The sequence below is a fragment of the Crotalus tigris genome, unplaced genomic scaffold (assembly GCF_016545835.1).
Source record: "Crotalus tigris isolate CLP2741 ecotype Arizona unplaced genomic scaffold, ASM1654583v1 scf7180000018590.67127310178:1205815, whole genome shotgun sequence".
Taxonomy (NCBI): Eukaryota; Metazoa; Chordata; class Lepidosauria; order Squamata; family Viperidae; genus Crotalus; species Crotalus tigris.
The window spans coordinates 328209-352053 of record NW_024097092.1 but is presented as its reverse complement, the minus strand read 5'-3'; the positions used below and the strand labels follow the sequence as shown (position 1 = coordinate 352053).

At 48.0% G+C, this 23845-nt stretch overlaps 3 protein-coding genes across 5 annotated transcripts; 2 read left to right on the top strand and 1 right to left on the bottom strand.

Annotated features, from left to right (window-relative positions):
* Window positions 1-34: 34 nt before the first annotated feature.
* MRTO4 (MRT4 homolog, ribosome maturation factor) lies at window positions 35-4460 on the top strand. The gene is made up of 8 exons (XM_039355054.1): window positions 35-161; window positions 1180-1238; window positions 1498-1601; window positions 1832-1913; window positions 2062-2129; window positions 2611-2762; window positions 2854-2930; window positions 4118-4460. The coding sequence occupies exons 1-8, from the start codon at window positions 134-136 to the stop codon at window positions 4280-4282; spliced, it is 735 nt and encodes a 244-aa protein (XP_039210988.1). The 5' UTR covers window positions 35-133; the 3' UTR covers window positions 4283-4460.
* A 58-nt stretch (window positions 4461-4518) lies between these two features.
* AKR7A2 (aldo-keto reductase family 7 member A2) lies at window positions 4519-11684 on the bottom strand. Of its 2 annotated transcripts, none has more exons than XM_039355050.1 (7): window positions 11430-11682; window positions 8875-9062; window positions 8086-8190; window positions 7824-7920; window positions 7586-7688; window positions 5645-5774; window positions 4519-4746 (listed from the first exon to the last, which is right to left on the bottom strand). In XM_039355050.1, exons 1-7 carry the CDS (start codon window positions 11644-11646, stop codon window positions 4585-4587), a joined length of 1002 nt encoding a protein of 333 aa, XP_039210984.1. In that variant the 5' UTR covers window positions 11647-11682; the 3' UTR covers window positions 4519-4584. The 2 variants fall into 2 exon arrangements, with proteins under 2 accessions (XP_039210984.1, XP_039210985.1); XM_039355051.1 differs by lacking the exon at window positions 4519-4746 and adding an exon at window positions 4753-5363 and having other exon boundaries at window positions 11430-11684.
* A 681-nt stretch (window positions 11685-12365) lies between these two features.
* Window positions 12366-23438, top strand: SLC66A1 (solute carrier family 66 member 1). 2 transcript variants are annotated; one of them, XM_039355052.1, is made up of 8 exons: window positions 12366-12628; window positions 13985-14236; window positions 15409-15538; window positions 15723-15810; window positions 18122-18279; window positions 19746-19838; window positions 20460-20645; window positions 23179-23438. In XM_039355052.1, exons 2-8 carry the CDS (start codon window positions 14064-14066, stop codon window positions 23275-23277), a joined length of 927 nt encoding a protein of 308 aa, XP_039210986.1. In that variant the 5' UTR covers window positions 12366-12628; window positions 13985-14063; the 3' UTR covers window positions 23278-23438. The 2 variants fall into 2 exon arrangements, with proteins under 2 accessions (XP_039210986.1, XP_039210987.1); XM_039355053.1 differs by having other exon boundaries at window positions 12366-12726.
* Window positions 23439-23845: the final 407 nt, after the last annotated feature.

Here is a 23845-nt window from a genome sequence, read left to right as displayed (position 1 = left end):
CCTGTTTTCCCGTGAGGCTTTTTTTCCTCACCGTCAGAAAATCAGGCGCCGCCAGGGACAACCTCAGTCCTTCCGGTCGGCCCGCGAGGCTCCGCCCACCGCCGCCGCCGGAAGCTGCACGTGGGTGGCCGCGATGCCCAAGTCCAAGCGGGACAAGAGGGGTGAGTGGGGGGCGCGGTACCCCCGGCTTGGGTCTTTTTTTCTTTCCTCCCTCCCCCATAAAGACCCCTCCCCCCAAGGGGGAGCAGGGACCCTCTTTGCTTTCGCAGGACTTTCATCCCTATTTATTTGCACAACAACCCTGCCGGGTAGGCCAGGTTGCAAAACAACAAGAGAAGGACGATGGTGATAGCCTTTTTTTTTTTTAGCCTTTTCTCTCCTCTAAGGGTGGAGAAACCTTTGGCGCCCAGGTAGTGCCGAGTGATGGTTCCCGTTTGTTTCGTGGGCTGAGGATGATGGGAGATTGTAGTACTCCTCAGCATCAGCTGCTCGGCTCGCTTTTTCCTTGCTCAGTTTAAAAAAAGAAGGAAAAAAGGCGAAATTCCTCGCCACCAATTATTTACATGACTTTGAAAGTGGCCTGGATAAACTTGAATGAAGGTATTGATGAGTGGATTAATCCTCCTTAATTGCGGAGACTTCTCCTGGGTCGAGATGGGGGTTCCTCCAGTGGCCACTCTGGAGCTGATCCCGAATCTCCAAATCTTATATCGAAGCTTTCTAAGAGAGATTACTTTGGGGGCTGATAGGAGAAGTCACTAGTTCGCAACATGATGGAGAATGCAGATTATTTAAACTCAAGTAGCAAATTTGGAGGAGTTTGTATCCTAGTTTCTTACAGAGATTCCAGCTGCTTCTTTGAAAAATGTATTCAGTTTCTATAGCTTCCTTCCTTCCTGTCTCCTTCCTTCATCCCTTTGTTTCTTTCCTTCATCTGTCGCTTTCCTTTCTTCCCTCCTTCATGTCTCTCTCCTTCCTTCCTTCATGTCTCCTTCTCCATCTGTCTCCTTCTTTCTTCTCTCCTTCATCTGTCTTCCTTCCTCCCTTCCTTCCTTTCTTTTATATTCCCTGTGTGCTCTATTGTCCTTGCACTCCAGTATAATTTCCAAATTAAACCACAATCTCGTTTTCCAAAACATTCCCTATTGGATACTGAGCCCATGTCTTTCTTCCTTGCAGTCTCCTTAACAAAAACCACCAAGAAAGGTTTGGAAGTTAAGCAAAACCTGATAGAAGAGGTAAGCAAGACTGTAAGCCAGCTGTTGGGCTGTTATTTTTTTCTTCAAAAGTCTCATTAAAAGGGTCATTTTACAGGATTTGTTAATTTCACTATATATAAGAAAGGATTAAATTAAGGTCATTAGCTATAGCAGTGTCACCTAAGTGTTCTGTGGGAAAATCCTGAAGTTTTGTCCTGTGAAACCTCGTCAAGATAGAAAATTGGGGGCGCGAAAATCAAAAACGAAACCAACCGCCAAATCCTTTTTTGGTCTTTAGCTACGAAAATGTGTAGACACCTACAAGCGTCTTTTCATTTTCTCCATTGCCAACATGAGAAACAACAAACTGAAAGATATTCGCAGCGCTTGGAAACACAGCAGGTGAGTGTGTCCCTCACATAGCTTTGCCATTCCTGCTTCTAAAAATGAAGAAACCTCCAGGGTAACCATGTCACACACCCCTTCCTGTATTCTATTAAATTCTCTGAAACCTGTAAGAGTTCCTTATAGCCATTCAGATCTTTACACGCTGAGGAGAAACTGAAGCTAATGCTCCCTTGAAGGAATACCTGAGCTTTTGAAATTTCACTAGATTTTTTTTTTAATTCCAGGATATTTTTTGGGAAAAACAAAGTGATGATTGTCGCACTGGGCCACAGCCCTTCGGATGAATACAAAGATAACTTGCATGAGGTAAAGCACCACATATTAAAAACTCTCTCTTTTGCCTGTGGCTACTGTACTGTGTGTGTGTCAGGCAGACCCTTCAAGACCGGTGGTCCCAGAATCCTGAAGACCTGGGGAAAGTTACTTCTTCACCTAGTTTTTCGTTCTCCTTTAGGTCAGCAAGCATCTACGGGGAGAAGTCGGTCTCCTGTTCACAAATCGCACCAAGGATGAGGTTATAAAGTAAGTTTTTTCCAAAAAGAATGCCTGAGGATTTCAACTAGGAAAGAAAAAACTGAATTTTGGGGGGGATTTTGGAAGTTTTCAGTGGAAGCTTTTTGAGAAGGGCTTTGCCTGGCATCCTTGCCCTCCTAACCAGCCTGTGGGCTGCCCCATAACTTTTTTAGCCCCAAGACAAATAGGGGAAATTGCAAAATCTCATGTCTGAATTCTGTGCCTTTTCTGCTTTCGGAAGCAAAATAAATCTACAGCCTAGAAGAGAGATTATCACTTTGCAGTATTGCTGGTTAATTGTAGAATCAGTTGTCCTGTGTCCTGTTTTAGCCATCTGCACTCACCGTCCCTTTAGCTTTTCCTGGAAAAAAAATGGCCTTCACCTTTCTCTCCTCACCTATTGCTGTCCAGGTGACGCCAAACAAGGACGCAAGGACAGAGTTGCTAGTCCCCATGAATGTCAACTCCACAACTCTCTTTTCCTTTGCAGCTGGTTTTCCCAGTTCAGTGAGACCGACTTTGCCCGGGCTGGAAACAAGGCTACCTTCACGGTCAACCTGGATACGGGACCCCTGCATCAGTTTTCCCATTCCATGGAGCCTCAGCTAAGGCAGCTCGGATTGCCCACAGCCCTGAAGAAAGGTTGGGAACGTAATCTGAAGAAACATTGGCAAGATCCTTTCTCTGGCAACCTTCCTTCAGGGATTTTCCTGTTTTTTGTTTCTCCTTGTAGGTGTGGTGACGCTGATCTCCGATTACAAGGTTTGCAAAGAGGGGGATATCCTGACCCCAGAACAAGCTCGGATCTTGGTAAGTGACTGTCCTGCTTTTGTAGGTCCCAAAGGTGCTTTTTCCAAGAGGCAACTGGACTTTCCTGCTTTCCTTTGAAGATATTTCATTTCTCATCCAAGAAGCTTCTTCAGCTCTGACTGGACGGTGGGGACTGGAGGATTTATACTCCTTGCAGACAGCTGGTCATTTGCATCCTTTTGGGGAGTCGTTGAGGCCACTTTGAGGTTTACCTGTGTCCTCAGGGTCACCTGAGCGGTGCAAATGTGTAGGGAGCCTTCTTGGATGCAGGATGTTTTCTGCCCTGGGTCCGTTCACGGTTGAAGACAGGCTGTTGGGGATGAGTCTGTCGTCTGCATCTCAAACTGAAGCACAATATTGGAGTCTGCCATATTTTCTGGAAATCCGTCCATACTCTTCTCACCACTTGAAGGGCGTCCATCCCAAAGTACATGGCTCAATGTCTATGGAGATTTTCCGTCATCCAGGCCATGGTTGTCCCAAAGGAGCTTTTTCAAGAAGCAACTGAACTTTCCTGTTTTTCTTTGAAGACGTTTCGCTTCTCATCCAACAAGCTCCCCACCATCCAGTCAGAGCTGAAGAAGCTTCTTGGATGAGAAGCGAAACATCTTCAAAGGAAAAACAAGGAAGTCCAGTTGTGTCCTGACAAAAAGCACCTTTGGGACAACCATGGCCTGGATGAGGGAGAATCTCCATAGATACTTTCATAGGTGCATTTTCCATTAGATCCCCCTAAATACACAACCGCATTGCGCCACAATACTTGGGAATTGCAACGGAAACTATTTTTCATTCCTGTTTCCTCCAGACTAAGTTGCAGTGCATTTAGGCAGTTTTAAAATACGTTTTCCAGACTTGACACTCCTCCAAGTGCAAATTCTACTTAACATGGGTGAAAGATAACTGTTATTTAAATGTCAGAGTGTCCTTTTTTTCTTCCAATTATGGACTTTTGTCGTGAGAAGCACCTGGATATTTCTTCCCGCTTGTTACAGAAGTTCATCTCCCTCGTTTATCGATCCTGAAAGCTTTATGTTAGTTTTCTTGACAGCCAGTGAGCTGTTTCTACTGAAACTCAAAGGCCTTCCTCATTTTTTCTGTACCTAAGACTGTCGCAGACGATTTGATTTTCCTGTTCTGAGTGCCCTGGTTGAGGTGTCGTGCTTTTATTTCTTTTTATTTTTCAGAAACTCTTCGGATACACAATGGCAGAGTTTAAGGTGATGATCAGAAGCGTGTGGGATGCTGAGACAGGAGAATTTGAGCAGCTGGAGACCCCCACAGGGGACCGTTCAGGAGCAATGAAGGAGGAAGAGGAGAAGGAGGAGGATGAAAGTAATGAAGAGAACTAGGGCAGAAAAAAGGCCTAAAGACTTTTTTTTTTTTAAGAGTTTCATTAACTCCTGCTCTCTTCTTAAATGGAGGACTGAACTAATAACCTAAGGAGACTGTCATACGACTTTTTAAAAGGATGAATATATATATTTGTGTGTGAATATGTCTATAAAATGTATAAAAGAATTTACAGCCCATTCCGTTGTCTTTATAAGCGATTAAAGTTTGTGGGACCAATAATTCAACATTAGGATTCGTGTCTGCGGTGAGCGCCATTTAATTCCATTTTAACCGAGAACCGAGGCCCGCTGGCACGCCTTCAGCGGAAGTAGTTGGGGCAGTCGTGGGCGGCAAGGTGCCAGGCTTTCTCGAAGGCCTCCACCACGCTTGGGACGAGAGGCCCCTCCTCGCTGGAGTGGAGATTCTCCTGCAGCTGGTCCATGTTGGACATCCCAATAATCACAGCGTCTCCGTATTTATCCTGGAGAAGGAAAGAAGAATAAACTCCACGAGCAGCCAGACTGAATTGCGATTTCTGCTTGCGGAATAAAGTCATGAAGGGAGGAGGATTTGGGTTGAAAATAGAAGGCGTCGCTTCATCACTCCACAGAGAAGAATGAGGGGTGAAGCGAATCTGAGACTTTCTAAAGACCCTCCAGATTTAGCAGCCACGGGGACCCAAAGCTGAGTTTTCAAGGGGCAACTGGACTTCCCTTTTTTTTCTTCGAAACACGCTGCCAACAGCCAGGGATGTGTTGTCCTGTTGAAGTTGGCAAAGAGTAGCTGACCTCACCATTCTGGCTTAACTTCATGGTGGCCTTGTGCATCCTTCACGGGGAGTACAAGGACAGTGAGGCTCGGCCTCAGAGACGCCTGGCCCAGCCATCTCGACTCCCTCTCAGTGGCGCCTTGTTTCAAAGAAAAGCAAGGAAGTCCTGTTGCCTCTTGAAAAAACACCTTAGGGACAAACCACGACTTGGATGACTGAGAATCTCCACAGACCAGGGGTAGGCAACCTTGGCTCTTTTATGACTCGTGGACTTCAACTCCCAGAATTCCTGAGTCAGCATAGCTGAGGCCAGGGTGGGCCTTCCTGACCTGCAGGGTTCATGAGATCCATCCATAAGGCAGGATAACCATCGACAAGATATCTTTGCAATGTGGACCCTCTTGCCCAAGAGTCTTCAAACTTGGCCCTTTTATGAGTCGTGGATTTCAACTCCCAGAATTCCTCAGCCAGCCTGGCTGGCTGAGGAATTCTGGGAGTTGAAGTCCACGAGTCATAAAAGAGCCAAGGTTGCCTACCCCTGCCCTAGTCAAACAGCAGAGACCCATTTTTTAATGTTCTCTCCAGTTCTGAAGGCAAAGCTTGGCCTGACCTGCAGTTCCGAGTGATGGTAGACCCAGCGCAGGGCAGCTGAGGTCAAAGTAGGAGGATTTGCACCGTAGGCTTCACGGAGGGCACCCTGGATCAAGGACACTCCCTCAAAATGGTGCTGCTTCCAATACCTGGAGTGGTATTTTCAAAACAAAACACACACTAATATCCCAGCACTTAAAAGAAAAAAAAAACACAACTGCCTAGCCTAACCAGTAGAAGTATAACTAAAACAATTTAGCAAAAAGGAAGTAACGCCCAGCATAAGGGTAGGCAACCTTCGCTCTTTTATGACTCATGGACTTCAACTCCCAGAATCCCTGAGCCAGCCTGGCTCAGCTTGGAAACCTCTCCCTGTCCCCTCAGCATGGCTGGCTCAGGAATTTTGGGAGTTGAAGTCCACCAGTCATAAAAGAGCCAAGTTTGAAGACCCCTCAGAGGAACATATGAAAGCATAATTAATGTTAATTAATGTAGACTTTATTAGTTTAGAGCAGGGGTAGGCAACCTTGGCTCTTTTATGACTCGTGGACTTCAACTCCCAGAATTCCCGAGCCAGCATGGGGGAACTATGGCCCCCTTCATGACTCGTGGACTTCAACTCCCAGAATTCCTGAGCCAGCCATGCTGAGGGGAAAGGGAGAGGTTTCCAAGCTGAGCCAGGCTGGCTCAGAAATTCTGGAAGTTGAAGTCCACGAGTCATAAAAGAGCCAAGGTTGCCTACCTCTGGCTTAGGCCCAAGCCGCTTTATGACTCATGGACTTCAACTCCCAGAATTCCTCAGCCAGTATGGCTCAGCTTGGAAGCCTCTCCCTTTCCCCTCAGCATGGCTGGCTCAGGAATTCTGGGAGTTGAAGTCCAGGAGTCATGAGGGGGCCATAGTTCCCCCATGCTGGCTCAGGAATTCTGGAAGTTGAAGTCCACAAGTCATAAAAGAGCCAAGGTTGCCTACCCTGGTCTAGGCCGCTTTATGACTCATGGACTTCAACTCCCAGAATTCCTGAAAAAAAATGACTTGCAGCCGTTTCTCACACCATCTTTGCAGCATCCCCACAGTGTCCCATGATGAAAATTTGGGTGCTCGGCAACTGGTTCATATTTATGACGGTCACAGTGTCACGGGATCCCCTTTTGCGACCTTCTGACAAGCAAAAGTCAATGGGGGAGCCAGATTCACTTAACAACCGTGTGGCTATCTTAACAACTGCAGGGATTCACCCAATGACTGTGGCAAGGGTGGTCATAAAATGGGGCAAAATTCCACTTAGCCACTGTCTTGCTTAGCCACAGAAATTTTTGAGCTCAATTGTGGTCATAAGTCAAGGACTACCTTGACTTACGACTTGAGCTCAAAATTTCTACTGCTAAGCAAGACAGTGGCTAAGTGGAATTTTGCCCCATTTTACTGGCCATTTCAACCAAAGACCCAATCTCCGTTCACTACTGCTTGAACAGAACAGAACACAGCTGGAAGGGACCTTGGAGGTCTTCTAGTCCATCCCCTGCTCGAGCAGGAGAACCTATACCAGTTCAGACAAGTGACTGTCCAGTCTCTTCTTAAAAATGTCCAGTGATGGAGCACCCACAACTTTTAGAGGGAAACTGTTCCACTGGTTAATTGTCCTCACTGTCAGGAAGTTTCTCCTTAATTCCAGGTTGCTTCTCTCTTTGGTCAGTTTCCAACCATTGTTTCTTGTCCTGTTTTGGAGAATAATTTGACCCCTTCTTCTTTGTGGCAGCCCCTCAGACACTGGAAGACTGCTATCATGTCTCCCCTATTTCTTCTTTTCTCTAGACTAGCCAAACCCAAGTCCTGCAGCCGTTCTTCGTATGTTTTAGTCTCCCGGCCTTGGATCATCTTAGTTCTCTTCTCTGGATTTTTTCCAAATTCTCAACACCTTTTTTGTGTTCAAGATGCTAGTCCCTTCTGCTAGAGACTCACCTGTCCTGGTAGACTTTGGCCCAGTCGTTCCCAAAAAACCTGCCGGTGGGTGGTTGACTTAAGTCTTTATCTTCGTACTTATACTTCCCTGTCAGAAGACCACCTGTTCAAGAAACACCAGAGTCTTGAGATCATCAACAAACTCACTAAAGATCTATTCATCCTTTCACCCATCCTGCAGTTCCACAGGTAAGGCTTCGGGGTTTTTTTTTAAAAAAAAATCGCCCCCATTCCATACCGGCCAGGGGATTGTAAGCGTAGAAGCTCATCCCGAAGTGCCTGAGACAGGGGAACAGCTCCTTCTCCACTTGGCGCGTGATCGCATTGTACATGCCCTGTGGGTTCAAGCAGGGCAAGAACAAAAAAAAAAAAAAAAAACTTCAGAGTTCACCCAGAAAGCCGTTCACCAAGCAGCATGAACAAGAGAATCGGCCGGCGTTTTTTCGCACCAGCGGATCAAAAAGGCCCTCTTGTTAAAAAGGCGAACCTGCCTCGCTCACCTGGTACACCGTCGGCACCAGCCACTGGTGGGCTTTGCAAAGGGTGTAGATTTCCGCCACCTCCCATGAGGCATAGTTGGACAAGCCGAGCTCTTTGAACTTCCCCTGTTGGGCGACAAAGCAATCATCCCGTCCGTCAACACTGCAAATACTGTATATTCTTGCTTTGACAATATGCAGAACTGTCTGGTATTTTTAGAGTTAATGCAGAGCAGAAGAGGGTGGAGGGAAAAGCCCGGGAAAGAGAGAGGAAGGAAACCTTTCATCTTCATACTAATTGGATAACGTGATATATGGCAGCTAATTTGGGGAGGGAACATGCTGATAATTTAATTGCTCAGGGGAAGAGAATTTAGATCTTGGCACACCTCGGTTATGCCTGTGCCGACATTTTGTAACAATAAAAGACTTTGAGGAAAATCAATGCCTGGAAGTTCTTTGAAGTGTTTCATTAGCCGGAACCATAACACCGTCATTTGTTAGGTCCTATTTTTCAAGGATCTGCTGACAGGCCATCAAGGCCTTCGGGTCTGTAACCCAGCACTGTGCAGAGAAAGAGTTGTGCCAGGAATACAGCCACTCTGTGTCAGACTAGATGGTCTCTGAGGATCCCTCCAGCTCTCTCTCACGCCCTGGGGAGAGGGGCGTCTCACCTGGCAAAGGGGACGCCCCCCTTCTCCACCCTTTGGCAGCCTGGCTGCCCTGAAGTCCAAGGTGAATTTCGTTGTGAGTTACACAATGACAATAAAAATATTCTATTATTTCCCAGCATCCCCCTAATCCCCACACCTCTTTGTGAAGCTCATTGCAGGCCTGCAGGGTCTCTTCCACCGGGGTCTCGTGGTCCGGAGCATGGAGGTAGAAGAGGTCCACGCTCGGCAGTCGCAGACGCTGGAGAGACTCTTCCAGTTGTGAGCGGACGCTGTTGGCCTTCAGGGTTTTGCCATCCCAAGGATTGGCCTTTGTGGCTATTTTGACTGTGGACAGGGGGGAAAAAAGGACGAGACACCTTTGGAAGGCAAACTCAAGAAAGGAAAGAAGGAAAATGCTTCCAAACAGCCCAGGGAGACTTAACGACTCTTCCGATAGACTGCTCTTAGGCATGGAGGCTCCATCGACCCACTTAGGAAAGCAGAAACGTTCAAAATATATGAAGAGCCTACAAATGGATTAATTTAAGGCTCTTTGCAGCCCTGTAACAGCCTCAGCTTCTCAACCTGGTAAATTAATGTGTGTGTGTGTGTGTGTGTGTGTGTGTGTGTGTATTATAAAACAAATAAATAAATAACGATCACCAGGAGAATAAATGAAAAAACATTTAATAAAATAAACCTAGCTTTCGTCGGAAGCTTCCGACATCGTCAGGGTTAAAAGCAATCGTTGGGAATATATATATGTTTTTTATAATCACGTGCTTAAAATATTATCAGCAACATATTGTCTGGGTTCAGTGTCTAGTTTACTAATACATATCACGTTCCTTTCTCTCTACCTGGTTTTTCTAGCCAATTATAAAAAGTATCCCATGTTCTAAAATAAACTGAGTCTTCTTTCTCTTTCATTTTCAATGTCAATCTATCCATTTCTGCACACTCTAAGATTTTTTTTAATTAACACTTCCTCCGCTGGTAGATCTTCATTTTCCCCATATTGAGCAAATACAATTCTTGCTGTCAACCTGATAAATTCCTGATCAGGAGACACTAATGCACATCAGGCATCGCCTACCGTAACCACTGTGGCTCTGTCACAGAATGCCAAGGTGACATCTGGGCATGGGCAGAGTGCTCCTCCCCCACTGGGCCCACCCCAAATGACTTGCAGGTATTTGGGCTTTGCTAAAATGCTTTCATGGGAACAACCCCCTCTCTAGGATCACAACAGAAAGTGTTTTTGTTTGTTGAGGGCGAAGGTGCGTCCTCCGAGCTTGTGGGTTGTTTTTAAACGTTTCGTTACCAGGCTAGGTAACATCTTCAGGTGAGTTTAAAGGATGTGTGTGTCGGTGTTCTTCTTGTCAATGTTCTGTTTGTATTTACCTGGAAAAGTCTAAATTCCCTTATTCAAGATGGACAGTGATTAATATTTAGATGTTATTTATATGTAAGGGTGTAGGTTTATATATATGTTGTATATAGTATGTTTAAATGTATGTTATGTATGTGTACAGTTTGAGAGCAAGCAACTAAACAGAGAAGAGCAACAAAGATGATTAAGGGACTGGAGGCTAAAACATATAAGGAACCATTGCTGGAATTGGGTATGTCTTGTTTAATGAAGAAAAGGACGAGGGGGGACATGATGGCAGTCTTCCAATATCTCAGGGGCTGCCCCAAAGAAGAGGGAGTCAAGCTATTCTCCAAAGTGCCTGAAGGCAGGACAAGAAGCAACGGATGGAAACTCACCAAGGAGAGAAGCAACCTGGAATTAAGGATGTATTTCCTGACAGTTAGAACAATTAGTCAGTGGAACAACCTGCCTCCAGAAGCTGTGAATGCTCCAACACTGGAGATTTTTAAGAAGAGACTGGACAGCCATTTGACTCCTGCCTGAGTGGGGGGTTGGACTAGATGACCTCCAAGGTCCCTTCCAACTTTATTATTTTCATTTTTAATGTGTGCCATTGTGCCCACAGTAAAAAATGACAATAAAGGTTATCTATCTACCTACCTACAGTATCTATCTATCTATCTATCTATCTATCTATCTATCTATCTATCTATCTATCTATCTATTATGTATTTATCCTACCTACCTACCCTTTTTTCAAAGCACCAAAGCTTCGGTTTTAATTTCCTGCCTGCTTTTTGTGTTCGGCCTGCTCCCTTCCATCTCATTTCTGCTTCTCCAGGGACCTCCTTAAGTTCCAGGCAAATCAAACCGGAACAGGATCCTCCAACCTCGGATTAAATAAATGATTAAACCGGGCTGGTTGCTGAATAATCAGGTTCACCCCCCCCCCCAAGGAAATCTAAGTGAGGGCAAGGCAGAGGGACTCAGACTGGGGGCAATCAACAGAGGAGTCTAACTTCAAGGTGCTGTGTGTGTCTGTGTGTGTGTGAGAGAGAGAGAGAGAGAGAAATTTGGATCCCCTCTGCATCCAGTATAAGAGTTGCCTCCCCCCATACCAACTTTGCGCGTCCGCCCCACAACCGCAGCGTTTGCATTAAATTGCTGACACTTTTGGCGTTTGCAAAGGGGTGTGTGTGTGTGTGTGTGTGTGTGTGTGTGTGTGTGTGTGTTGGGGGGAATGCACCAATGCTGGGCGTGTGTATGTGTGTGTGTGTTGGGGGGGGGATGCACCATTGCTGGGCCGCGCAGCCCCCTCCCCCGCGCCCCTCCCTCACCTCTCCCCGCCGCGCCGGGCTCGGCGGCCAGCAGGGCGCCCAGGATGCGCTCCGACTCGCCCGCCGCGTACATGTGCGCCGTATCCAGGCGGCCGTGCCCGCGGGCCAGGAAGGCGCGCAGCATGGCCCCGCTGGCCTCCGCGTCGGCCCGCCGCCCGAACTCCATGGTGCCCAGCACCGAGCGGAGCCCGGGACCCGCCGCCATCCTCCCGGCCATCGTCCGGAAGAGAAGCGCCTCCACGCAGGCCTTAGCCCGGCCCCCGGCCCCGCCTCCGAGCCCGGGCAGGAGGAGGAGGAGGAGGGACCCTCGCGGGGGCACCCCGAGGGCATCCAGACGGACCCTAAATACGCCGCCCTCACCAACCAACCCCCTCCCCCCCCCGGTTCCTGGCCGAAACTGGACAGCCCTTTGTCCGAAATGGCATAGGGTTACCTGCCTGAGCAGGGGGTTGGACTTGATGACCTCTAAAGTCCCTTCCAGTTCTATTCTATTCTATTCTATTCAAACCAATCCAGGAGAGAAGCAACCTGGAACTAAGGAGAAACTTCCTGGCAGTTAGAACAATTAACCAGCGGAACTACCTTCCTCCAGAAGAGACTGGACAGCCATTTGTCTGAAATGGTACTATAGGGTTTCCTGCTTGAGCAGGAGGTTGGACTGGATGACCTCCAAGATCCCTTCCAACATTATTATTATGGATCATCGCACAGTCAGCCAGATGTTCAGACTGATTTTTTTATATTATTTATTATTATTTATATTATTATTATTATTATTTATTATTATTATTATTATTATTATTATTCCTACGACTACGTCGACTACTATTACTACTACTGTTATTATTTCTTCAAACGGCTGCAGGGACTGGCGACTGGGATTGGGGTGGGAGCAGCTGGGGAGCCCCCCGCCCCTTTTCACCAGGCCCGGGAGGGAGGGGGAGGATCCGATCCGGGGAGGGGCCGTTGGAGAGGAGACCCCCTTCCCCTCGTTCCCCGGGGCCAGCTGAGCCCAGGTCCGCCCCGCAAGGCGGAGCCGGCGGCCGTCAGCTGAGCCTCCCGGGCGAGTCAGCGGCGGGCAGGGCTCCGGCTTCGTCGTCGCCCGCAAAGAGGCACCCAAACAAGCCCGCTAAAGCTTCCCGGCAACCGGGGTGCGGAGCAGGGTTGCCCCCAGCCCAGCGCGGAGACCCAAAGGGCCGGTGAGTCGGGAGCCCCCCCCCAGAAAGAACCCCGAGCAGCAGACCCCGACCCCCCTGGCCAGGTGGGGGATGCTGGCCTGGAGCCCCGGGAAAGGGAGGTGAGTCGGGCGATGCAAGGGGAGGGGGGGTCTCTCCGCCAAAGGGGGACCCCCTCCCCCCAAAGGAAGGCGGAGGATGGGGGGGGAGGCCGACCCATCTCAAGGTTTCCTGGGGACTTCCCAGTCTCTATCCCTGGAGCCCCCGACATCTCTAGAAACACGGGGGGGGGGGAGAGTAGAAGACCCTCCCTCGCCTTTGGCCAGCTCCCAATGGGGGGGTCGTCTTCGTCCCTTCCCTAGCTGTGCTCGCCCCGGGACTCCATCTCCCCAAATCCCCAGCCGCTGAGACTGGGAAGCCCACAACTCCGGAGCCGTAAAAGCTTACAACAACCTAGTTAGGTCGGACAAACCTTTGACCCCAATTCTGGCCAAGTTCAGATATCCCGGGACTAAACAGACCAGCGAACCCGGCCTCCCCAAAGCCTGCTTAAGGAGGTCGGCTTGATGTCGGTCTGTTTGGCTGCTCAGCCTGAAAACAAAGCAAGGTCTTTTCAGGACGATTTCGAAAGCAAAAAAAAAGAATGTCCTGGTCAATCTTGAACTCGCTCCTTTCCTCCCACGGGTGAATCACCAAGGCCTTTCTTTTCCTGCTAAGTTATCTTGATCTGTTTTTTTTTTTTTCTCAACCGGCTGTACAAATTGTGGGGTGGGGTGGAGGGGCTTGCTCGGCAGCCTATTTGGGGAGGGGGGGTGATTCAAAAGCCAAAGTCTTCCAAATGGGGGGGGAGACAGCCTCCCCCCTCCTTCCTTGCTGGCCCAGCAGTTTCAACTTGAAAAATGCTGATAAGGTTTGATTGCGGCTCCTGAGTCAGCGGAGGCTTGGGTCACATGCGAACATCTGGATGAGTCACTGCAAGAGAGGAGAGGGGGGTCCCCAGCCCGGGTCCCCTTTTCCAGCCGAGTCTGGGGGATTCACCTCCAGGGCAAAAACGTAGCAGCGGTCCCTTCGGACCAGCCTCAGATATACTGCCACTGAACATGGCGGTTCCACTGAAATAAATCGGTCACTTCGGTCTTTTAAGCACTGGAACAGAAGCTGGAGGCAAGCTAGGATCACAATGTTTATTTCACAACCTACTTAATGTTCACGGGAGAAGAACTAAAATATATATTTTTTAAATGCAAAGCTCCATTCTAGAAGAGACTGAAACAGTCCAGGGGAAAGAATGGAAGAAAAATGCGTATTTTCTTTAATTTATTTTTTTGCCATTCATGAATCTGAAAGAGAATCCCCCTTCTCTCTTCTTCCTTTTCACAGGATCCCGGTTCACAATGGACAGGGCCTTTTTTGAATTTCCAGTGACTCCCAGTGCTTTATCCCCTGCCTGAGGCCCACCATGTTTGCTCATCCTCACAAGTTCGGCTTCCCCAGCGGGAACGCCTCGGATTGTGTCAACGGTTCGGAGTGGATCCTGACCGTCTTCCACGAGTGTGCTCAGGATGGCCGGGACGTCGCCAGCGTGGTGCTGGGCCTGGTCTCCATCGCCTGCTTTGCTGGGGCTTCCTTCCCGTAAGTGGGGGGGGGGGCTTCACTTGGCATCTGGAGCCAGCCTGGGAGATTTGTGCTTAGGGTGCTAGTTGGCTGGCTCTTTCCTTCCTTCCTTCCTTCCTTCCTTCCTTCCTTCCTTCCTTCCTTCCTTCCTTCCTTTCCTTCTTTCCTTTCCTTCCATTCCATTCCATTCCATTCCATTCTTCTCATTGTCTTCCTGTTTTCTTATTTTTCTTTCTTTCTTTTCTTTCTTTTTTCTTTCTTTCTTCTTTCTCTCTCTTTTTCTTTCTTTCCTTCTTTCCTTCCTTCCTGTAGCAAGAGGCCTGCCTTTCTTCCCTCCTTCAATTCCATTCTTCATTGCCTTCCTGTTTTCATTGTCTTTATTTTTCATTTCCTTCCTTCCCATTGTCTTCCTTATTTCATTTCCTTCCTTCCTTCCTTCCTTCTCTCCTTATTACAGTAGCAAGAGGCCTTCCTCTTCCTTTCTTCCATTCTATTCCATTCCATTCCATTCGTCTCATTGCCTTCCTGTTTTCTTTTTCTTTCCTTTTTTTCTTTTTTTTTCTTTCTTTCTTTTTTTTCCCTTCCTTTCTTCCTGTAGCAAGAGGCCTGCCTTCCTTCGCTCCTTCAGTTCCATTCTTCATTGCCTTCCTTATTTTTCCCTTCCTTCCTTCCTTCCTTCCTTCCTTCCTTCCTTCCTTCCTTCCTTCCTTCCTTATCGCAGTAGCAAGAGGCCTTCCTTTTCCTTCCTTCCTTCCTTCCTTCCTTCCTTCCTTCCTTCCTTCCTTCCTTCCTTCCTTCCTTCCTTCCTTCCTTCCTTCCTTGATTTGACTGACAAATACGTGGCTGCCCGTTGGGGATGACACAATGGAGATGACTCGTTTCCTGGGACCGGCTGGCTGTCCTGCCATGCCTGGCTGTGGGTGGCTTTTGAAATATTCCCTCCAGCAACGCCAGGAAACAAAGAGCTGTTTGTGTTTCAGCGGCTGCCAAAAATAAATAAAATTTCTCCTCAAAGTCTCTTCTGGGGTGGTTTAGCTTCATCCTCTGCAGAATGACACGATAAGGGGGGGCACTTGCCTTGTCCCCAGACCCTGGACTCCAATCCCCTTCGCCCCCAATAGTATAATTTACTGGTCACGGGTGACTCTGTGCTCCCTCTTAATTCTTTCTTCCTCCACCTTTCCATGCAGTCAGTTCTACCTGGCTTGTAAAACCGGCATTATGGACCAGGCCTTGTCCATTTACTTCTTGCTGGGATGGCTGGGAGGCGATTCGCTGAATTTAGTGGGCTCTTTCTTGGCCAATCAGCTGCCACTACAGGTGAGAACTTAAAAAAGCAGAGTTTAACCGGGAGGGTTCAGCATGCTGGTCCTGAGAAAATGCCCAAAGCCATCACTGCCGGGGGTCCTTGGGACTGCCTTCCCCTCCCCTTATTTAGCCCTGTCTTAGGTTCTCCATTATCCCAGAATTCCCTAAGCTTCTCCTCCTCCTCCTTCTTCCCTAGGTCTACACCGCCATTTACTACGTGCTGGCTGATCTGCTCATGATCTCTCTCTACGTCTATTACAAAATCAAGAACCAAAACAGAGTCTGTAAGTTGGCGTCCACCGATTTGGCACCCAGGTGGCAAAACACACAAAACTCCCGCTTCTGAAATCGTCCTGTGATGTCCCCCAAGATTTTGATTCTGAATCAGGACTTCGACACAAACAACTCTTTGGATGCTAAGCTGGGGGACAATTGTGGTTTTCTATTTAGGCATGCAGGCAGATTTCTTTCCCTTTTTGTAATGGGACGCTCTTTAAAATGGAGAGATCTCTGGCTCCTACTGGAACAGGAGAGGAATGGACAGTGGTTTTATTGGGAAGCACGTCTCTTCATCAAGAGGACTGGTGATCCCGGTGCCCCTAAACCGGAGTCTCCAGGTTGCCATGAGACCACACATCCTCGCACCTGTAATGCCCTTTGAGCCAAAGTTGAAATTGTGTGAGACAACTGCTACTCGTACTAAGCTTTTCACGCACTTCCCGTGGATTATTTTGAACAAAGATCCTGGGTTCCCCTCGATCTTATCTCTTTCTGTTTCAGTTCTGTTAACCCCCCTAAAGGTTTAATAATAATAATAAAAGTTGGAAGGGACCTTGGAGGTCATCTAGTCCAACCCCCTGCTCAGGCAGGAAACCCTATACCATTTCAGACAAATGGCTGTCCAGTCTCTTCTTAAAAACTTCCAGTGGTGGAGCATTCAGCGCTTCTGGAGGCAGGTGGTTCCACTGGTTAATTGTCCTCAGTGTCAGGAAGTTTCTCCTTAGTTCTAGGTTGTTTCTCTCCTTGATGAGTTTCCACCCGTCCTGCCTTCAGGCGCTTTGGAGAATAGGTTTCTCCCCTCTTAATAGAATAACAGTTGGAAGGGACCTTGGAGGTCATCTAGTCCAACCCCCTGCTCAGGCAGGTAACCCTATACCACAGGTCGGCAACCTGCGGCTCCGGAGCCGCATGCAGCTCTTTGAGCCTTCCCCTGCGGCTCCCAGCCTCCTCTGCCTTTGCAGAGAGAGACAGAGACAGAGAGAGGCAATTGCGCTCCTCTCTCTCTCTCTCTCTCTCTCTCTCTCTCTCTCTCTCTCTCTCTCTCTGTGTGTGTTTGGGTAGGAGAGAGCTAGCTAGCCCAGCTAGGCTGACTCAGGAATTCTGGGAGTTGAAGTCCATGAGTCATAAAAGAAACGAGGTTGCTTACCCCTGAGCTTGTTGGACAACAGCTGAAGCTTGCCAGGTGAGCAGCAGATAGGAGGGAGGGAGAAAGAGAGAGAGGGAGGGAGAGAGAGAGAGGAAAGAGAGAGAGAAAGAAAGACAGTGGGGGAAGAGGAGTGGCAGACCAAGGGCAGATAGAGAGGGAGAGAGAGAGAGACCCTTTTGACATCTAAAATGAAGATAACACTGCATATATCCTTTTTTTACCTGTGTGTGTATGTAATTTTATTCTCTTAAAGCATTCTCTTGGTGATCATTGTTTTAATAGTATGGATATTCCCAAGAGTCATATTTTTACTTTTATATATATATATATACATACACAAATGTCCATACACACACACACACACACACACACACACACACACACACCTATAATAAAGGTAAAAAAGGATATAGGCAGTGTTATCTTCATTTTAGATATCAAAAGGGTTTTGCAGCTCCTGGTGTTTTGTTTTTGGTGGGAAACGGGTCCAAGTGGCTCTTTGAGTGTTTTGGGTTGCCTACCCCTGCCCTAGACCATTTCAGACAAATGGCTGTCCAGTCTCTTCTTAAAAACTTCCAGTGTTGGGGCCTTCACTGCTTCTGGAGGCAGGTTGTTCCACTGGTTAATTGTTCTCACTGTCAGGAAGTTTCTCCATAGTTCCAGGTTGCTTCTCTCCTGGATGAGTTTCCACCCGTTGCTTCTTGTCCTGCCCTCAAGTGCTTTGGAGAATAGCTTGACTGCCTCTTCTTTGGGGCAGCCCCTGAGATACTGGAAGGCCGCTATCATGTCCCCCCTCGTCCTTCTCTTCCTTAAACTAGACAGACTCAATTCCAGCAACTGTTCCTTATACGTTTTAGCCTCCAGTCCCCTGATCATCTTTGTTGCTCTTCTCTGTACTCTTTCTAGAGACTCAGCATCTTTTTTTACATTGTGGTGACCAAAACTGGATACAGTATTCCAAGTTTAGATCTGGTCGGTGGGATGATAGCAACTCCTGTGGCAGGGGATGATGGTTCTGCTTTCTGCAGCTACCAGGAAACGATTACGCTGACATCACAAAAGCCAGTTTCTCTTTTAGTAATTTGTCTGATGGGACAGACAAAAAAAAAAAAAGAAGAAGCAAAGCAAAGGCAGACTTTTTAACCTCCAACATATCTCCCTTTTCTCAGTTTCAGCTTCGATCAATGCCGTCTTCGCAGTCGCGGTCCTGGGAACCACGTTGACGCCCGCCTGGCATCGAGATCCTGCCTCTTCTCACTTGGGTGATGGAGGGATGTTTAAAAGCCGGAAACTTCTATTTTCTGCAGACTACCCATCAGGCTGGGAGGTAACGTTCTTCTCTTTTGGGCAGAACTGATCTTAAATGTCTTGCGAAGACCAAGCTGCCCTGGCTTTGGGTTCAAGATCCACAGACAGTGAATCCCGTCGAAATAGTGCCGATAGAGGTTAGCAGTAGTTGGGGATTATGCTAAAGCAGGGGTCTTCCAACTTGGCCCTTTGATGACTTGTGGGCTTCAACTCCCAGAATTCCTCAGCCAGGCACGCGTGCCTGGCTGAGGAATTCTGGGAGTTGAAGCCCACAAGTCATCAAAGGGCCAAGTTGGAAGACCCCTGCGCTGAAGTTGACAGAAGCCCTGGCCTCCTTCCTAGAGACCCCAGTGGACACAGGAAACTGAACACCCAGCAAAAGAAGCTTGGGGAAGGGGCCTGGCGGTCACTGATAAATGCCAGTCATTTTGTGGCTCCCCCTGGTTGTGCAATAATTGCTTTCCACAAGTGGAATTCCTCCAAGTTAATAATTATTTCTGAGTCTCTATGGAGATTCTCCGTCATCCAGGCCATACTTGTCCCAAAGGTGTTTTTTTCACCAGGCCACTGGACTTTCTTGTTTTTCTTTGAAGACGTTTCGCTTCTCATCTCAGAAGCTTCTTCAATTCTGACAGGATGGTGGGGAGTGGAAGGACTGATACTCCTTGCAGACAGCTGGTCCTTTGCATCCTTTTAGAGGGTCGTTGAGGCCACCTGGAGGTTTATCTGTGTCCTCTTTGACCCCTCTTTCAAACCAGGGATCCTCTCTGTCCAAAATGTGGACTTTGCTGTCTTTGAAAGAGGGGCCTTTGTCTTTTTAAATGCAGATGGACTTCTGAATCTTATCCTGATCGGTTTGTTCTCCAATATTATGCCATATGACAAAGTCCACATTTTGGACAGAGAGGACCGCTGGGTTGAAAGGGGGATCCAAGAGGCCAACTATGTCAAAATGCCCTTCATCTCCAATCTACAACACCGTCCTTTCAGCAGTTCCAAGAAGGCTCCACACCCATTTGCACCACTCAGGTGACCCTGAGGATACAGATAAACCTCCAGGTGGCCTCAACGACTCTCTAAAAGGATGCAAATGACCAGCTGTCTGCAAGGAGTATAAATCCTTCTGTTCCCCACCATCCAGTCAGAGCGGAGGAAGCTGCTTGGATGAGAAGCGAAATGTCTTCAAAGGAAAAACAAGGAAGTCCATTTGCCTCGTGAAAAAAGCATCTTTGGGACATGTCTTTCTAAAGTTAAAAGTTTACCCCTTGGGTGGAAAAAATATTAAGACAAAGATTAGTGTTGAATTTGAGGTAGCGGGTGGATTCAAGGGAGGGACAACGGGTGATCAAACTAACGCATGAACTAAATCACCTGTTGGTGAGGTTTCCCATTCAGTTACTTCAACCTGTTTCCCCCTGGATCCCACAACACCTGTTGGGACATTCTTTCTGCAGCATCCCATGACCATTTTGTGTCTTTCTGCAGCCTTTCACCCAAAGGGAGATATGCGGTTTTGTGATCGGATCCACTTCTTCGGTGCTATACTTGCTTTCCCGGGTCCCTCAGATCTACACCAATGTAAGCATTGCTCAAAGAGAAAGGGGCAAGGCCCACGTCAGAAGGGAGGGGCATATTTCAGGGAGCAGAGGTCCCCCAGACTCAATTTCCAGCTTTCTCCAGGGAAGCAAAAAATGTTTTTCAAGGCAAACCTCGGCCACTTTTAAGACTTATGGACTTCAACTCCCAGAATTCCTCAGCCAGCCATGTATGGCTGGCTGAGGAATTCTGGGAGTTGAAGTCCACAAGTCATCAAAGGGCCAAGTTTGAAGACCCCTGCCTTAACGCCTCTTTTGGAGCAAAAACCAATATAAAACCCTGTCTTATATTGGGGAAAACACGGGGTTACTTCCAGCCCCGAGCATACAATCGCCAAGCCTTGCGCTGTAGCTAAAAGCCAAATATCTGAGATCTGTTGGACAAAACGGGATTTTAAGGCTGTCCACACCCCCTGATCTGATTAAGACAAGAAGATCCCATTTACCTGTGCATTATCCTTGCTTCACTTCAGCTAGCTGGGCTCCCAGTGAATTGTGCAACCGCGTAAACTGGCTTAATGTAATAATAATCACAATTAAGGAGGCTGGGCGAAGCCTGCCTGTTGGATTGACGACGCTTCTCAATTTCCTCTCTGCTTTGCAGTTCAAGCGGAAATGCACTACCGGCATCTCCTTCTCGCTTTTTGCTCTGGTGATGCTTGGAAACTCGCTCTACGGCCTCAGCGTCTTAATGAAAAACCCGGATCCGGGGCAGACGGAAGGCAATTACGTGATCCACCATTTGCCGTGGCTGATTGGCAGCTTGGGGGTTCTCTCTCTTGACACTGTGGTATCCTTTTCTGGAATTGGGGGTGGTGGTAGTGTGTGTGTGTGTGTGTGTTGGGGGGGGGTGTTTCTGCCTTTAAATGTGCCAAGTCCAGATTTGGTGCGATAGAATCCCTTAGACCACAGGTCGGCAACCTGCGGCTCCGGAGCCGCATGCGGCTCTTTGAGCCTTCCCCTGTGGCTCCCAGCCTCCTCTGCCTTTGCAGAGAGAGACAGAGACAGAGAGAGGCAATGGCACTTCCCTGCTTCTCTCTCTCTCTCTCTCTCTCTCTCTCTCTCTCTCTCTCTCTCTCTCTCTCTGTGTGTTTTGTGTGTGTGTATGTGTAAAAGAGCGTGCACTCACAGTGTTCTCCGAGGAGCTGAAAAGCTTACTGGGCGGAGCTCCTCCCTTTGCTGCGTCTCTGCAGGAAGCAGGAAGGGCAGGAGAGAGCTAGCTAGCCCAGCTAGGCTGACTCAGGAATTCTGGGAGTTGAAGTCCATGAGTCATAAAAGAGACGAGGTTGCCTACCCCGGAGGTTGTTGGACAGCAGCTTGAAGCTTGCCAGGTGAGCAGCAGATAGGAGGGGGGGGAAGAAAGAGAGAGAGAGGGAGAGAGAGAGAGGGAGAGAGAGAGTGGGGGAAGAGGAGTGGCAGATCAAGGGCAGATAGAGAGACAGAGAGAGAGAGACCCTTTTGACATCTAAAATGAAGATAACACTGCATATATCCTTTTTTTACCTGTGTGTGTATGTAATTTTATTCTCTAAAAGCATTCTCTTGGTGATCATTGTTTTAATAGTATGGATATTCCCAAGAGTCATATTTTTACTTTTATTTTTAATGTGTATATGTGTGTGTGTGTGTGTGTGTGTGTGTGTATGTAGGTCTTTGGTTGTTCAGGTTTTCTCCCGCGTAAAATTGGAAGTGTCTTGGCGACGTTTCGACGAAGTCCCATTCGTCATCTTCAGGCTGGTGTTTTCAGCTTCGTGCTTCGAAGCACTCAACTTTGCTGCTCGAAGCACGAAGCTGAAAACACCAGCCTGAAGATGACGAATGGGACTTTGTCGAAATGTCGCCAAGACACTTCCAATTTTACGCGGGAGAAAACCCGAACAACCAAAGACCTACATACAAACACCCGCGAAAACCTCAGAAAACAAATATATATATATATATATATATAATATATATATATATATATATATATATATATATATATATATATATATACACATATACACACACACACATACACACACCTATAATAAAGGTAAAAAAGGATATATGCAGTGTTATCTTCATTTTAGATATCAAAAGGGTTTTGTGGCTCCCAGTGTTTTGTTTTTGGTGGGAAACGGGTCCAAGTGGCTCTTTGAGTGTTTTTGGTTGCCTACCCCTGCCTTAGACAGACAGGAAAATAGGAGAGTGCCGTAAGCTTTTGGTTCTGCAGTCAACGATGGCGTCAGAATTGAGGGTTGCAAAAACAGACGTGGGTCAATAGCAACAGCACTTAAGACTTATGTATCGCTTCATGGTCTTTACAGCCCTTTCTGAGTGGTTTAGAGTCAGCCTGTTGCACCTCCAACAATCTGAGTCCTCATCTGTCTGACCTCAGAAGGACAGAAGGCTGAGTCAACCGTGAGCCGGTCAGGATCTAACTGCTGGCAGTGGGCAGAGTCAGCCTGCAATCCTGCATTCTAACCACTGCACCACGGCTTCCTTCCTTCCTTCCTTCCTTCCTTCCTTCCTTCCTTCCTTCCTTCCTTCCTTCCTTCCTTCCTTCCTTCCTTTCCTTCCTTCCTTCCCAAGCAATAAGACTTATATACCGCTTCACAGTGCTTTACGGCCCTCTCTAAGCGGTTTACAGAGTTACCATATTCCCCCCCAACTATCTGGGTCCTTGTTTTACCGACCTTGGAAGGATGGAAGGCTGAGTCAACCTTGAGCCAGTTAGGATCAAACTGCTGGCTGTAGGCAGAGTCAGCCTGCTGCTCTTATATAGTAACAGCACTTAAGACTTATATACCGCTTCATAGTGCTTTACAGCCCTCTCTAAGTGGTTTACAGGATGTCAAGCACTTTTTTGCTTTGCCAAGTGGGTCACTTAATGCAGGTTTGTGCTTCCACGCCCTTACTTTAATCTGTCCTCTCTCTCTCCTCTTCCTCTCCCTCCCTCTTTTCTCTCCCTCTCTCCCCTTCCCTCTCTGCCATTCCCTTTTGCAGCCTGTGTTCCCTAGTTTTCTCTCTCTCTCTCTCTCTCTCTCACACACACACACACACACACACACATCCTGTCTTTAACCCTGTTGAGGCTGCTCACAGGCTGATGAGAAACCATCTTTTTGAAGTATTGGCTAACAAGTACTATAACTTGGCAATTAACTCGGCTGCCCCAATTCTGCCCTGGCCCGCAGCTGCCCAGAGATTTCAGCCCCGTGCTTTAAACGAGGCAGCAAACACGGGAAAAGATCTTCCTGATGTTTTAAGCCTTTCGTAGTAGCCCACGGTGGCTGCCGGCCCAGTCCCAGAAGCAGCCAACCTTAACTCTTCGTCTTCAGATTTCGTTCCAGTTCCTGGCCTACCGTCGGAGGAAGCTACCGGTCCTGGAGGAGAGAGACGCCCTCTTGGGCCGAGAGGAGAACCCCGTGGAGAGCTGAGCGGCGCCAGGATCGGGTCTTGGCCGCGTTGGGATTCCAGCAGCGGGTTTTGGAGTCCTCCTGCGACTCTAGAAAGCCCTGGCCTTTCTCTGCTCTAGAAAACTCTCCGCCTCTGGAAAGTGGCACCTTACGAGATCCTGTCCTACCTCTCAAGAGATTTATTCCTTTGGGGGGGGACGGGGGGGGGAGAGGGGAGGAAAAAAACCGGAAAAACGAACATTGAGGCACGAGACTGTATGGACTGCAATGACTCACCTCTGATTCCCCAAAGGGAAAACTTGTTAATTTATGAAATAGAACTCTTGGGGGGGGGGGGTGTGAGGGAAAAAACCCCCCAAACCCCAAGGAATTCAGTGCCCAGCAGCTGGCTGCCTGTCTGGACCTCGTTGAGGCTCGCAAATAAAAGAAGGTTGGGTGGGGGTGGGGGTGTCTTTTTTTCACACAATGGGCATTTTTTGTAGACATGGAGAAATAAATAAAAGTGTTCCCACCACCCCAGCGTGAGTGGATATGGGTTCTTTGCTTAACCCCGTAGACCAGGGCTCCCCAACTCCCCCCCCCGGTCCGT